At 39.4% G+C, this 15,854-nt stretch overlaps 1 protein-coding gene across 1 annotated transcript in view; it reads right to left on the bottom strand.

The window, feature by feature from the left end:
* Positions 1 to 15,854, bottom strand: part of TAF4B (TATA-box binding protein associated factor 4b) — a 59,617-nt gene that overhangs the window by 40,215 nt on the left and 3,548 nt on the right. Inside the window, exons 2-6 of the mRNA XM_034429639.2 lie at positions 8,327 to 8,475; positions 7,260 to 7,364; positions 3,085 to 3,243; positions 2,880 to 3,002; positions 518 to 607 (exon numbers count right to left, since the gene is read on the bottom strand). Coding sequence (XP_034285530.2) covers positions 518 to 607; positions 2,880 to 3,002; positions 3,085 to 3,243; positions 7,260 to 7,364; positions 8,327 to 8,475 — 626 coding nt within the window. The remainder of the gene's footprint in view (positions 1 to 517; positions 608 to 2,879; positions 3,003 to 3,084; positions 3,244 to 7,259; positions 7,365 to 8,326; positions 8,476 to 15,854) is intronic.

The following is a 15,854-nucleotide window of genomic DNA, read 5'->3' as shown; positions in this document are numbered from 1 at the left end:
TATGGTGTCAAAAACGGGCTAAACATTAAGCAGCCCTACATTTAATAACTAGGCATAAGGTTTTGGCTACTCATCATACCTTATCTCCAGATTCATGGATAGAGCCATTCATGCTGAAATGCACTCATCTGAAAGGAATATAACTGAAAGGAAGTTGTTTTATAAAGTGATCTGTCTTTACCTGGCTTCCTTGCAACACCTAAATGAATAGTGTGTGTGTGTCTTTGAGTCATTCAGTGATAATTTGGCTTTGGATTAGATCAGTGTTTCACAAACTTGGCCACTTTTAGGATGTGTGGACTTCAACTCCCAGAATTCCCCATCCCTGTTCTCTTAACCCAGCCATAATGTAATGGAGCTGTTATGAAAACACCAAGGAGGGCAGGGAGGAATTTCATTAGCAAGGGCTTTCAAAATGTCTTGTCAACAAAAATGCTTTCAGATGCCCCAACTCCAAATGACATTTTCATCATCATAGTACCCAATACCTGAAACAAGAATATTCATTAAGACGTACCTTGAGAAAGGGAACAAGATTTGGCTGGGGAGAAGACTTTAGTTCCACATATAGTTCTTTGGTAAATTCTTCTGGGTCAATTTTAGCTTCCTAGGCAGGGAAAAAAAATTGTAGCACAAATGTAAACTGTTGCTCCGCTAGACATGCCTACAAGTAGGAAACCTCAATTCCCTTGCATTCCAGTACTAATTAATCCCATAATGTGCACATTTTCAACACACCTTTTCAATAGAACACCTTTTTTATATTGAAGGTCTTTTCCTTCAAAACAATTTTCACTTATTAACAATGAACAATGTTATATAAAAAAGAAAATTTTCCTGACTAGTTTCAAGAAACGGGAAAAATTAAAGAAGCTGTTTATAAAACATGTTTATAAGGAAAGCACTTTGAAAAGGAAATTTCTTCTATAAAGAAATTTCTAGACTGTTACTTGGCTAAACACAAATATACCAGATATGGGTAACCTGGTATTCTGCAGAGATTTTCAATGTTACCCTCCATTCGGTCCAGTGTGCCTAAGGGTGCAGAAGTATGGGTGCTGTAGTGTCAATCATAGCAAAGACAGCTGGTTGCCTACTGTAATCATGCAGTGCACTTACTATGAATTTGAAATATAAGAATTACAGGCAGTCCTCACTTAGTGACTATTAAAAATCACTACAGACCCACTAAAAGCTATTTATAAAAAAAGCTACTTTGGTTTTAGAGTTCCAACAGCTGCACAAAGCTCAGCAGTCACATGGCCACATTTTGGCACTTGGCAACCAGCTTTTACAGCCAGTTGGTAAGGTGACCATGATTTACTATGTTTTTGTTGGTTTCCAGCCTTTTTAGCCAGTTTCTGGCAAAAAAACCACCCATAGGAATATATTGATTTGCTTAATGACCATGGCATTCATTTAATGAAGCTACAGACAAAGTGATAAAATTGGTCTGGTCATGTGGGTGCCTTGACTTATGATCATGATGGCTTATGATGGAAATTCTGGGTGCCATTATGGTCATAAATCAAGGACCATCTATATAGCTTTGCATCCTTGCATTTATTTGCATGATATTCATTCCTTTTTCTTCTCCCTCCCATATTTAAAATCATACCATGAATTATAGCAAGCTGGGTGACTTTGGGTCAATTGCTCTCAATTCACCCCATAGGTTAGTGTTGTGTGGAAAATATGATGAGGAAGGAATATTAGGTATGTTTGCACTTTTGAATTTATAAAAATAATAAAGGTTATTTTTATTATTTTTATTATTTATAAAAATAATATGTAAAAAAAATTATAACAGAGAGGACCAGAACTAAAAGTCAGAATTTAATCTGGCTCACTATAATCGAATAAAAATGTGAAGTGTTATTTCACACGGTGACTCCATTCTGGAATCACCTTACAAAATGACACAAAATTATAGCAGAGCCAGGCTTTAAACTGTTATGATACTCCAAGTTTATTGAACATACTTGCAAGTGTAAGAACGAGTTTTCATATTTAGGGTAAATTCTTCTCTTATCATGCAGCAAGTCTAATGTTGGACATAGAAAAAACACGGATTCCTTCCCCCCCCCCCAGAAAGTAACACTGCTAAGTTTTAATATGATTTGACTTCCCCAAGCAGAAGTAAAAGTAAACCACAGAAATGGCACCCAAAGGCAATTAGTGTATAAATGCAAAACCACCCCTTCTAATAATCTGAGGTTGTTAGAGTTATTTATAAAATTAGGTCCCCTATAAATGTTCACAAAAATAAATACGTAATATACTTGTGTAAGCTTTCACAGCTGGTACCAGTTGAGAAGTATTGAGCTGCAAGGTTAGTGACCAGTTACTCTTTCTTTGAGCAGTGACTCAACACTGCCCAAATAAACAGAGATTTTTCTGTGATGAAATGACAACATATGGCACCATTATATGAATGATACAAATGATGCAAGGATGTAATTGATTTCATTTGTGCGAATAAACACAACATTATTGTAATGTCTTTGTGGCTTCTCCTGGAGGCCATGAAGATGCCAACAGGGCTACATTATATAGCTCTGCTTGATACTGCACATGTAAGGACTAGAAAAGGGGTGTCAAACTCTCAGTGTCACGTCGTCACGTGACATGTTGTGACTTTTTTCCCCCTTCGCTAAAGCAGGGGTGGGGGTGGCCAGTGCAGGACGCATCCGGCCCACAGGCTGCGAGATTGACACCCCTGACTAGAAGACAGATATGTTACAATGGGCAGGAAGTTTGGAAACTCCAAGCAAGCAGCTTCGAACTGCAACCTTCTACACAGATGAAGTCCCACCGGAAACACTCCTAGGCAAAGACATTCAGAATCAAGACAAAAGTACTTGCAGATGAGCTTTTACCAACAGATTTTGAACCAGATGCTTCACATTCTGCCCCATCTGAGGTGCTTGAGGTCCACTGGAGGCCAGCTTTATTAGTGTTGCAAGGAAGTTTTTGCACTTTTTCACATTTTCCAGCATTTCCTGACAAGAAAACAGACTTAAGACTTAGATCAAACGGTTAGGAAATTACCACTTCTGCAGTGCTAGCCTATTTTGTACTTACTGTATAACTGAAAGGCTGGGTGACTTTGGGGTCATCTGTATCAGCAACTGGTTTTGAAGTGAAAGCCAACATGGGAGAGTCAGAAACAGGAGGCTTTGCTGATGATCCAGCAACCAATGACTTTGTGGTCGAGCCTATAATATTTGGTGATGTTACAGACTGAAAGACATTCAACAGACAAGTTACTTGCAGCATCCCTGGCAGAACCAACACATTCTCTACATAACAAAGCTTATTTCCATGAGAATGAATTTTCCTTCGACTGATGTATGACCTCTTAAAGAACTGTATATTAAATTAGGTGTTCAAAAGAGGGTTTACAGGTAGTCTTCAACTTAACAATAGTTCATTTAGTGATGGTTCAAACTTACAATGTGACTTATGACTGTTCTTCACACTTATGACCGTTCCTCATGGTCACATAAATCAAAATTCAGATGCTTGGTAAATGACTCATATTTATGACAGTTGCAGTCACTTGGGCTTTTGTGACCTTCTAAGAAACAAAGTCAATGGGAAGTCAGATTCACTTAACAACCATGTTACTAACTTAACTGCAATGATTCACTTAACAACTGTGGCAAGAAAGGTGGTAAAATGGACAGCGGTGTGTTTCACATTTTGTTACTACCGGTTCGCCGTGTGCATGCTCGTTTCACACACGCACCTTCCGCACATGCGCCTGGCCTCAAAACTGTGCCTAAATAGGATAGCATAGAGCTGGGGTGGGTGGGCAGGCCCACCCACAATCTCCGCTACTGATTCACCCGAACTGGTACAAACCAGCTGAATACCACCTCTAAAAATGGGGCAAAAATTGTTAACAACTGTCTTGTTTAGCAACAGAAGTTTTGGGCTCGACCGTTGAGGACTATCTGTACTTTGCAAGAATAACCGAACTTTGTTATCACCCTGGGAAAGATTCAGAAGACTCCTTCTTTCTGCATTTAGCAATGATCACAACCACACTAATTCTGACACACATTAATTAAAACTAAATTGAGGATGCTAGATTGATTTTTAAATCAAGTCTTTTTACAGGACTAATTTATGTTATTTACATAATAATATTACATATGTAATATTGTTTTTTTATTTTATTAGATGATATTTTGTTTTCAAGATTTTTGGATGAGTTCTAAAAGAAAAGGAAGAGAAAGACTAGCGTCAGGTTTTCTTTTCTACATCCAAGTTTCTCTGCCCTATCTTTTTTTCCTTTGGGTAACTCCTTTTCCAGAATTTCGTACAGATGCATACATGGCATGCAAAGATATGATCCAGTTAAGGGAAGTACAATTACCTAAGCATAGCCCCAGGGTTAAACTGAATTTAACTAGATAATTTTTTCTACAATCTGTACCCCATGCTTTATCATATCTTTATTTGTCTAAATCAGAACACTGTGCATTATTCAAGCCCAAAGAGAGAAATAATTGATGATTAATGTCTCACATCTTGGCCTTTTTATGTAAGAGACAGAAGGCAGGATTGGTTGCCAAATGACTCCATACAGAGTCTTGGTCTTTTCTCAACTTTTACACCTTATGGACACAATCATATCACCACAGGGTAAATCAAACTAACAAAAGAAAAGTTTTGCTTTTCTTTTTCAATTCACAAAATTACTAACAGTCAGCAGGGTGCACCTAGGATACTGGTTCACACTGAAGGCCATTAAAAAACCATAGCTAGCCATGACTTAGTCGCTGATTGTGCTATTGATTTGCTCCCTCCTTTCCCAAATTGTATCCCCTTATTTGATTCAATGCTTGCATTGCATCCGTATCATGCTAAATGCTTATTTTATTATTCGAGGAGGAGGTTGGCTAGCAGCGGGGGTGGATTTTGACCGGTTTGGACTGGATCGTGCATACCGGTAGCGGCAATTTGAAGTGGTAAAAACCACCCCTGGTTGGCCCCGCCCACCCGCCTGCTCACTGCTCGCCCCTTCCGCTCTATGTGTATGCCCGAGAAGGAGGAGAAGACTTGGCCGAACTTTTCTTTCTCCCTTTGCAGTGAAGGGAAGGGAAGGGAGCTTGTTGGGAAGGGAGCTGCAGCAGCTTGCCTCCCTTTAAGGGTTGCCGGCGTCCCGATATAGTCAGCTGGTGCCATCGCTGACTATTGGGGGCGACACATTGGTCCCCACGGAGAGGGCGCGTAACTTGGGTGTCCTCCTGGATGCACGGCTGTCTTTAGAAGAGCATATGACGGCCGTGGTCAGGGGGGCTTTCTATCGGGTTCGCCTGCTACGCCAGTTGCGCCACTTTCTGGATCGGGACTCCTTATGCACGGTCACTCATGCCCTCGTCACTTCCCGCCTGGACTACTGCAATGCTCTCTACATGGGGCTCCCCTTGAGGAGCACTCGGAGGCTCCTGGTGCAGAATGCAGCCGCGCAGGTACTTATGGTGGCGACATGGCGCTCCCACGTGACACCTCTCCTGCGCAAGCTTCATTGGCTTCCAGTGGTCTTCCGGGTGCGCTTCAAGGTATTGGTTCTCATCTTCAAAGCGCTCCATGGCTTAGGGCCCGGTTATTTACGAGACCACCTTCTGCCACCGATAACCTCCCATCGGCCAATATGTTCCCACAGAGAGGGCCTCCTCAGGGTGCCGTCGGCCAGGCAATGTCGGCTGGCGACCCCCCGGGGAAGAGCCTTCTCTGTGGGGACACCTGCCCTCTGGAATGAGCTACCACCAGAGATACAACTGATCCTGGACCTCCATACCTTCCGCCGGGCTCTGAAGACTTTATTTCAGCAAGCCGGGCTGGGTTAAAAATCTTTTAATTTCTGAATTTTATGGGTAAGGGGTTTTAAATTGGGGGTAGCCAATATAAATTTAATTTTGTTTTTATAGTATTTTAATGTTTATATTGTATGTTTTTTAATTTTGGCTGTTCACCGCCCCGAGTCCTTCGGGAGAGGGGGCGGTATAAAAATTTAATAAATAAATAAATAAGATACTTTGACCCCCGGGAGGGAGGGAGGGGGACCATAAAGGGACAGATTGTAGCGGCTGCCTTCTGAGCAGCTGCGCTGTGAATGGAGGGAGAAAAGTTTGGCTTCTCTCTGCAGCAGCATTCAACGTGGCTGCTTCTCTCCTCCTTCTTGGGCTCACACACACAGAGTAAACATGAGAAGAAGACGAGAAGCAGCCAGGTTGAATGCTAGAAGACTTGGCCGAACTTTTCTGTCGGTTCTGTGGGCGTGGCTTGATGGGGTGATGCTGCCCCACTTTGCCGTGACATCAAGTTGGCCACACCCAGTCACATGACACCCATCAAGCCATGCCCACAGAACCGATAGGGAAAAAATTTGAATGTCACCCCTGGCTAGCAGTCTGATGCAGTGGTGAAATGTAAAATTTGTTACTACCGGTTCTGTGGCGTGGCTTGGTGAGGGGGTAATGTGACTGGGTGGGTGTTGCCAACTTTTTTTTTTAACTTTTAAAAGCATTTTTTCTACCACCTCTTCAGCCGAAGAGGTTGTAAAAAAATGCTTTTAAAAGGCTCTGATGATCCCAGTTGAGCCGTGCGATCATCAGAGGCTTTTTTTTTTACTTTTAAAAGCATTTTTTCGGCGGGGGGGGGACAGGGATTTTTGCTACTGGTTCTCCGAACCACCCGCCACCATTGCTACCGGATCGGGTGATCCGGTCCGAACCGGGAGCATTTCATCCCTGGTTTGATGGCTTGTAAAAGGACTCCAGACCGAAGAAAGCAAGGGCCTTCTTATTTCTGGCTTATCCAATTCTTACAGCAATCAAGAAGGAGCCAGTTTCGTTTTGCTCAAATCAAAGACAAATATAAAGATAGGACACCTAAAGCCATGGCTACTACAAGCACATGTATATCTATTAAAACATGTTACAAACTTCATTAGCTCTGAGAAGCAGTGAATCTGTAATACCTGATGAGGTTGATCATTTTATTGCTGCACATGTCACTAGAAACTTAGAATTGCTATTTCCTATAGACAAGCGTTCAGCAATATTGATCAGAAATAATTTATATAGGCTGTTTGCCGTGGAGAAAGACATGTTTGGCATGCAGGTCTAAAATTAATCTGGAATTGCATATTTTAAAACCACAGTTTATTCTTTAGATTTGTAAACCACTGTAATAAAAATGTTAGCTAGAAAACTAAAAAACAGAAAACAGAATGCAAATCATACCTGAATTACAGCAGGCTTCTTAACAGTGGAAGTAATAGAATGAGTTGCCCAAGACAGCGTTTTAACAGGAGCCGTTAGTACTTTAAGTACCTGAGTTCCAGAACTCTTTCAATAAAATAAAGAAACAGATGTAATGGGAAAAAAGAAATCACTTTCCAGCTAGTAGTCAATGAAAGTTCCTTACTAACTGGAAATAAATTATCTGTTTTGGCATACAAATGATAGATTCCCCCTATACATACTTTTTTCTATTTCTGAGTAAGTTGTAAACCTCTTTGACTGTTATTACAAATGTTAAAGCACTCAGGGTAATATAAAAGGTTAGAGCAGAGTTAAGTTGCGTTTATGACTGATTATTCAAATTACACATTCATGCTGCCTTATATGCAAGAAAATATTTTTAAAACTGCAAATATTTATCATGTGAAAACAGCAACAGTGGCAGTAACTGTGAAAAAAATGCTTCTGTTGCACTTTCTTACTTATAGACAAATTGCACTAGTAAAAGCAAAAGAAATCCTACATCAGATTAATTCTAAGGGCTTTGTAATTCCATATCCACAAAGTTGCATTATAACAGCAAAAAAGCCAGCAATTCGGGAGGAAGTGGGGGGGACATATTTTGAAAGTATTCTAGGAGCACTGTTTCAAATTGGCCGCTATGGAGGATGTAGGCAGTCACAACACAACAATTTACCACAGTTCGAGCTGGGAAAATTGATTTCCATCATTTGTTCTAACACACTGGTACTCTATGCCACCACTGATTAATCATATTTGGAGCTGTAGGTCAATTTTCAAATAAAGTATTTGAACAGTTATCATCTTTATTCTCTAAGGATATTTATAGGTCCAGTATGAGGATCTAAAACATTCCCGTAAAGGTCAATAATGACAAAAACTGATAGACATTTTTCTTATTTTAAAGGAATACACATAAAATCAGAATAGGAAGACTGGTGGACACTGTTAGGAGTTATATTGACAAAACCTAAACTCATACTATCTAATTCTTACAGGCACCAAGAACAGCAAGAACATTCAAAGAATTTCTGGTATGGGATTACCTGTACAGGCTGAATTTTGATGGTAGGTGCAGTTGGAGGTATTGAGCATCTTACACTGGTATTATTTGAGGTCTGACTCTGAGCTTGTAATAATGCTTGTTGAGATATCAACATTAATTGACCGGTATTACTTCTGACCAGAATCATTCCTGTAAGAGAAAACAATGTCAGATCTCCCACTATTCATCCTTACCAAATAACAAATATATTACTTTGAGCTTAGGGAAATGTAAACAAAGTGAAAGAAATACCATCCTTTATTGTATTTAGGCCAGAAGTTACGTTAAGATAGGAAATACTCCAATATTTTATTACTTCTGTGCAATAGTACAGCATATTTCTCTAGGAGCCTTTTAAAATTATAGATGGCTACACTTTTTCCAGATTCGCAGCTAGTTACAATAAATGTGCCTAATATTTTCACTTCACAAAAAAACCATCAAGCATATTTAAGCAACAAGCAAATTCAGAATTGATTTGCTCACAGTTCTCCAAGTTAGAAAAGTCCCAGGAGCCTTATAGTTTAAGTTTGATCAAGCTTGTCAACTTGGGTTATTTCTAATTTTAATGCAAAATAAAGATGGTTCACATATGAATGTTGGCCTTTATTGACACTAGAAGAACAGATTTTAAAAATGTAGTCTTTGCTGTACTCAAAACACACAGTTACCTTTACATTAATTTACATTAACAGTTTACTGAATAATATAGATCAGGGTCTCCAACGTTGGCAACTTTAAGACTTGTGGACTTGAACTCCCAGTAAAGCTGGCTGAGGAAATCTTAAGAGTTGAAGTCCACAGGTCTTAAAGTTGCCAGCATTGGAGACCCCTGGTATAGATCAATTGGGATATTCCAATGGAGGGAGGATGGTGGAAATGAAATCTAATTTCTCCATATCAAGTCTAATTTCACATACTATATACTAAGTGGGGGGAAAAACAGTGCTATTTTAAGAGTATGGAATATAGATAAACCCAGGTTATGCTCAAAAATACCATAATGGTTTGAGCACAATTAAGCATTTTATAAAAAAAGAAAAAATGGGAAAAGACCAATGGTTAACATATCAGAAGTTGTTAGGACAAGAAGACGGAGAACTGAAGAGGAAATCAAAAGAACAACTGACTGCAAGATTTAATTTTTTTTTTATTTTTTTTTTATTTGATTTGTATACCGCCCTACTCCCGAAGGACTCAGGGCGGTGAACAGCCAACAATAAAATACATAAATACACAAAATTTAAAAACCCGATAAAATCAAATTAAACTTTTTGGCCCAGACAAATTAAAATACCCCAATAATTTAAAAACAGATTAAAATTTACATATTTTAAAAAGGGAAGAGATCAGGCCAAGCCCGCTTGATGGAATAAAAAGGTCTTCACAGCACGGCGGAAGGAGCGCAGATCCGGGATCCTCCGTATCTCCGGGGGGAGCTCATTCCAGATGGTAGGTGCCCCCACAGAGAAGGCTCTCCCCCTAGGGGCCGCCAGTCGACACTGTTTGGCTGACGGCACCCGGAGGAGTCCCTCTCTATGAGAGCGTACTGGCCGGTGGGAGGCTATTGGTGGTAGTAGGCGGTCCCGTAAATAACCAGGCCCTAAGCCATGGAGCGCTTTAAAGGTGATAACCAAAACCTTGAAGCGCACCCGGAAGACCACCGGGAGCCAGTGCAGCTCGCGCAGGAGAGGTGTTACATGGGAGCGCCATGTCGCTCCCATTACCACCCGCGCGGCCGCACTCTGCGCCAGTTGGAGCCTCCGGGTGCTCCTCAAGGGGAGCCCCATGTAGAGAGCATTACAATAGTCCAGGCGGGAGGTGACGAGGGCATGAGTGACCGTGCGTAACGAGTCCCGATCCAGAAAGGGACGCAACTGGCGAATCAGGCGGACCTGATAAAAAATCCTCCCGGTCACGGCCGTCAAGTGCTCTTCTAAAGACAGCCGTGAATCCAGGAGGACGCCCAAGTTGCGAGCCCTCTCCGTGGGGGCCAATGATTTGCCCCCAATAGTCAGTGATGGCGTCAACTGGCTATATCGGGACGTCGGAAACCACAGCCACTCGGTCTTGGATGGGTTGAGCCTGAGCCTGTTCCTCCCCATCCAGATCCGTACGGCCTCCAGGCACCGGGACATCACTTCAAGGGCATCGTTTTCAATGGATTTCATGTAAATAATTAAGAGACGTTTAATATAAGTAAAAAGGAGATTGAACATAAAACAGAATTTGAAATTGTATTATCGGTATGTACAAATGATAAACATGTTATTGCTAAAATGTATAAACATTTGCAGAGATTTGAAATAGAATAAGTGATGGGACTCATGATAAAATGGGTTATAATTTTTGGTTGTAACATACAAATGGGAGAGAATGTGGATAAAAACACTGAAATTCACATTGCATTACAATTTAAGAAGGAACTTTTATGAAATGATATGGTTGCACATGATTAGACATTATCAAAGATACATAAAAATACTTCTAATCAGTACTGAAAATGAGTTAGGGGGGGCTTGCGAAAAAGCAAAATAATATTGTAATATTCAAATATATACAATTATACAAAGAATTTTAAAGAACAATATTGATACCATAACTATTCCTATTGGGATTTATGAATAGCCAATTAGAGTAAACGTACTGAAGACCACGATTGTATATGGTAACTGCAGCAGAACTATTATAAGCACGAAGGTGGAAAAATACTGAAATATCCATAACGGAGCAATAGATCATGAAGATGGCAGAATATGCAGTAACGGTGAAAATGACCTGTTGGATCAGTGATAGGAATTACTTTTTTAAAAGACTGGAAACCTCTTCTGGGCTTTATGCTGAAAATGGGAAAACATGCATCTGATGATTTACAGATTTGCTAATTAAAATAAGTTGAGTATGGGAAAAAGAAAAGCAAGTTGTAACTTTAAAGAGGGAGGACAGATAATGAATTAGTTTGTAACTGCTTTAAAGAAGGCTGAAAATCGCTTCTTAATACCTATCTCTTTTCTTCTACCTGCACTCTCTGTTCTACTTCTTTTATCTTTTCTGTCTTTTTTCTTTCACTACATATAGTTTCATGTTTATTTTATACTTATGTGAAAATGTTTAATATAAACTATTAACAAGAAAAAAACCCTGAACAAAAGAATCCAAACACTATTGCCTACTAAGGAAATTGTTCAAATGCTTTGGTTATAATAAACTTGAAAACAAGCTCTACTCTGCAAATGTGGTATAGTGAATGTTATACCAGAGTTGTAATTCTGTATTAAATGTTATAAAGATCTTCATACGGTATTATATAAGGTAACGTTTTTCCTATTTGTCTTCTACTGATAAAGGAATACAAACTATGCAAGATTGAGAAATAACTTTTAATATTGTGTTATCAAATTGTAGATTATAGAACACTGCCACCTACTGGTACAAATAAAATATAACATTCAAGTATTTCAAGAGTTTGTTAAATCTATCCCACTATATCACTGGAGAAAATTTTGTTTGGTTTACAAATACATACATATATAATTATAGCTACTATTTAGTATTTGTATTATTTTTACAAGATATGTTTTCTTTAAGAAAAATGGGGGTGGTCGGGCAGAAAAATAGATTAGAACAGGCTTTAGGGATTTTAGAGCTCCATATACAAGGTAGTCCTTCTTTAATGATCACTTGTTCAGCAACAGTGACCGTTCAAAGATGCCACTGAACAAGATTTATGTCTGAGAGTTGTAGTGGCGGCCACTGCAACTTTCCCACAGTCATGTGATCACAATTTGGATGTTTGCTAACCAGCTCATAATTGTGACAGCTGCAGTGTCTCACAGTCCCAGGATCACCATTTGTGTCTTTCACTACTGACTTCCAACAAGTTAAGTCACTGGGGAAGCTTGCAGGAAGATGCAAAATGGGACTCACATGACATCATGCCTAATAACCATTTGCTTAATAATTTGCTCCTGTTCTTTGGAACATCTTCTCCTAAGGAGTGAAGTTGGCTTCCACCCTCCTGACTTTCCAAAGGGCTTGAAGACCTGGCTCTGCCAATTGTCCTGGGGCTCCAAAGGTCATACTGGAGGTGGTTGACTGGTTAATAACAGATCCCACATCACCCCTGCTCAGCCTACTCCGTCCTCCCCATCTTTTAACTTTATTTGCATTTTCATAGTGCTTACTTTCTTGTATACATATTGTTGCATTATGTTTTATTCTTTTTAACATTGTAAGCTACGCAGAGTCACCTTGTGGTTGAGATGGGCAGTAAATGACTTGTTGTTGTAAGTTGGTCCAATCAAATGACATTACATTTTATGACCAAATCGTTTAATAATGGAGTTACCAATCCCAATAACTGCTATTAAGCACTGACTACCTGTAGCTTTCCATGGTCTTGCTCTTCCCTCAAATTTTGGGTCAGAGTGAGGGACAGACTCTTTGTATGGCATTTGGACTATTATATGGTTGCTTTCCACCAAATGTTTTTCTTCTGAGGCAGAGCTGTCAAACTTGAGTCTCGCGGGCCGGATGCATCACACACTGGCCTTGCCCAGTTTAGCGAAGGGGAAAAAAGTCACGATGCGTCATGCGATGATGCTGTGACAACACAAGTTTGACACCCCTGTTTAAAGGATGCATAATTTGTTTTTATTGTTATATTTTATAAGCTGTAGGAGATGACTAGGCTGAGCCTGAGGAAGGAGTGAAATGCGTCATCAGTCATGAGTCCTTTCGCACTCACAAGAGCTCTAAGTCCAGCCCACCTAGAATTCCTGTATATTCTTAACTTCCGCTAATTTCTCTTGACTGTTAGAAGTTCAGATTCTTGTAGAAAGCTTAAGCTTACAATAAATCTTTATACATATTTGAACTACCTGAATCTTCTGATTTCCCTGGTGCTGACATGCCCAAAGTCCCAAAGGTGCTTTTTCAAAAGCCAACTGGACTTTCTTGTTTTTCTTTGAATACATTTTTCTTCTCATCCAAGAAGCTTTTTCAGCTCTGACTAGATGGTGGGAATGGAAAGATTTATATTATTTGCAGATAGCTGGTCATTTGCATTCTTTTAGAGAGTTGTTGAGGTCACTTGGAGGTTTATGTGTGTCCTCAAGAAAACTGAGTAACGTGGTATATACAGACTCCTTCCATTCCTCACCATCCAGTCAGAGCTGAAGAATCTTCTTGGATGAGAAGTGAAACGTCTTCAAAGAAAAACAAGAAAGTCTGTTTGCCTCTTGAAAAAGGACCTTTAGGACAACGATGACCTGAATGACTGAGAATCTCCATAGGCATGCCCAAAGCCATGACAGATTTAGGTAGCCTATAGATTTTATAAGTAAATATAGTTATATCAACACTACTGCTCCTGAGATTGAGGACAAGGTGCCTAGTGGACTGGTTTTACTGACTGATTAGGGAAAGTGAGAAACGAATATATATGCTTGTAAGTATAATATATCAAATCACAAAATAAGCTTCTGGTAAAAAAATGCATTAGGAAAAGCGCATTAAAATGCATGTCCTAGGAACAATGTGCTGATTTTTTAATGGATTGCTTTAAAACAAAATGGACATCAGATGGAATAAATAAATGGAATAAAGTGACAGATGAAAAATGACCATGTATAAATCAAATTCAACAGACTTGGAACACTTGTTATTTACGCTTCCTTTCATAGCTGCAAAGATATATTGTTGAAGTGCTAGACTTGAATCAAGAGATCCAAGTTTAAATTCTCACATGATCCCTGGGAGACTTTGAGCCATTCACTCTCTCATTCTAACTTAATTCATTAGTTGATTAATATAAACTGTATGCAGCCCTCAACTACCACTATACACTATTTGGAAGTGCACCATATTCCCTTCTTTGGTTATCAAACCTGGAAATAAAGATTGAACCAAGATGGTAGAAAGAATATGCACATTGAGAAACAATGAAGTTAAAAGTATTATTTCTGTTAAAAAATATGTCTAAGTGTTATGTCCTCGCGCGTACAACGATGCCCAAGCATGTCGGCTGCAGATCGATACTGATTGGCTAAGACGTGAGCAGCCAAAACAGCGGAAAATGCAGCCCTCCTATTGGTTCTTCTGTCTGACAACTCCTCTATTTAAGCAGCTGTCAGACGGCAAGGGCGCGTTAGTGCTGCAGCCGCGTGTGAGTTGCCTTTTTCCGTTAGCAATAAAAGTTGTTGTTGTTTAACCCAGCCTAGCCTCAGTCTCTACCTGCTTGGTTCTTCATACAGAGCACCAAGGCTGTTCCACCTGTGAAAATAGTACAGTGAAAGGAAAATTTGTGTTACTTAAGTATTTCTGCAGCAGTGTGTGCCTCAATAATGGAAAGAACACTAGTAAGGTAAAAATCCAAATTGCACATATCAGAGACAGAAGAATATGGAATTGAACAGAGGAAGTGATGAAACCTTGACAGTATCAGTCTAACCAGTAACAGGTTTATTTCACAAAAAGATCCAAAATAAGTATTTTAGACAAGGAACAGTTCCTCAGTTATCTCCTGTGTGATCAGTGTTTACAGGTGAGAAAATTGGCAACCGAAATACATCATCCTATCCTCTGTTGATACTGCTTAAACAGCACAAGCAGAATTACAGTAATAACCAATTTCTCAAAATGGTGTGTCCCAAAAAAACACTGAACTAAAATGGGAGTTCTTTAGCCAAGGAGACACTGTGCTTCCTTATTATGATTGAGTGTAATTTTCCAGAGATCAATTCCGATAAATGCTATCTCCCTTCTTGTGATTCCAACTGTTTTTATTTGGAAGAGTTTTACCAAAAACTACTTGTGCTGGTGCTAATCTGCAGGTTGCTGGGCTGATCACATTGTCATTAACGATCCATAACTCCCACTTAACTTTCTATTCACCTTGGTTACATTTACACTCTGCTTTCATTTCTTATTACTGAGCAACTCCACATAGGAAAAAATATGGTATGCCTGACATGCTTGTCTTCTACCTGCTTCATCTTCCTTCAGGTTGAGAGTAAAGGATAGCTTTGATAGAGACAGGACCATTACCAAAGCAACAGAGAAGCATACCTTAAGCCCATACTTTAAAAGATTTACAAAAAAAAGTTAAATTTTCACTTAATTCACATGAAAATAAAAGAGGAAGGAGCGGAAAGACAATCAAACGTAAAAGATTCTACTACAGCCATTCTAATAAAAGTTTTAGATCTATACAGCATTGGTTTCTTGATCTATTTGTACAACTGACATTCAAATTCTGCATTTGAGTTGGCTAAAACAATGCTATGCAAGGATAACTAACAGCAAGATGGATGAAATTGATTTCAATTGTTTTGGAAGAACTGAAGGGCCAGGATGAACAGAGATTATCCTGGGGAAAGTCTATCTGTATGATCACTACAAACCTTATCACACATAATCACTCAATCAAGACCAGTGCTTAGACAATCCAAAATATTTGGATAAACAGATTTTACCAATATAGAATATGTGTTCTGTACTCCCATATATTCAATCCAAAATATGGATCA

Source organism: Pantherophis guttatus, chromosome 3 (assembly GCF_059756535.1).
Source record: "Pantherophis guttatus breed Tessera chromosome 3, ASM5975653v1, whole genome shotgun sequence".
NCBI lineage: Eukaryota > Metazoa > Chordata > Lepidosauria > Squamata > Colubridae > Pantherophis > Pantherophis guttatus.
This window is presented reverse-complemented; position numbering and strand designations above follow the sequence as displayed.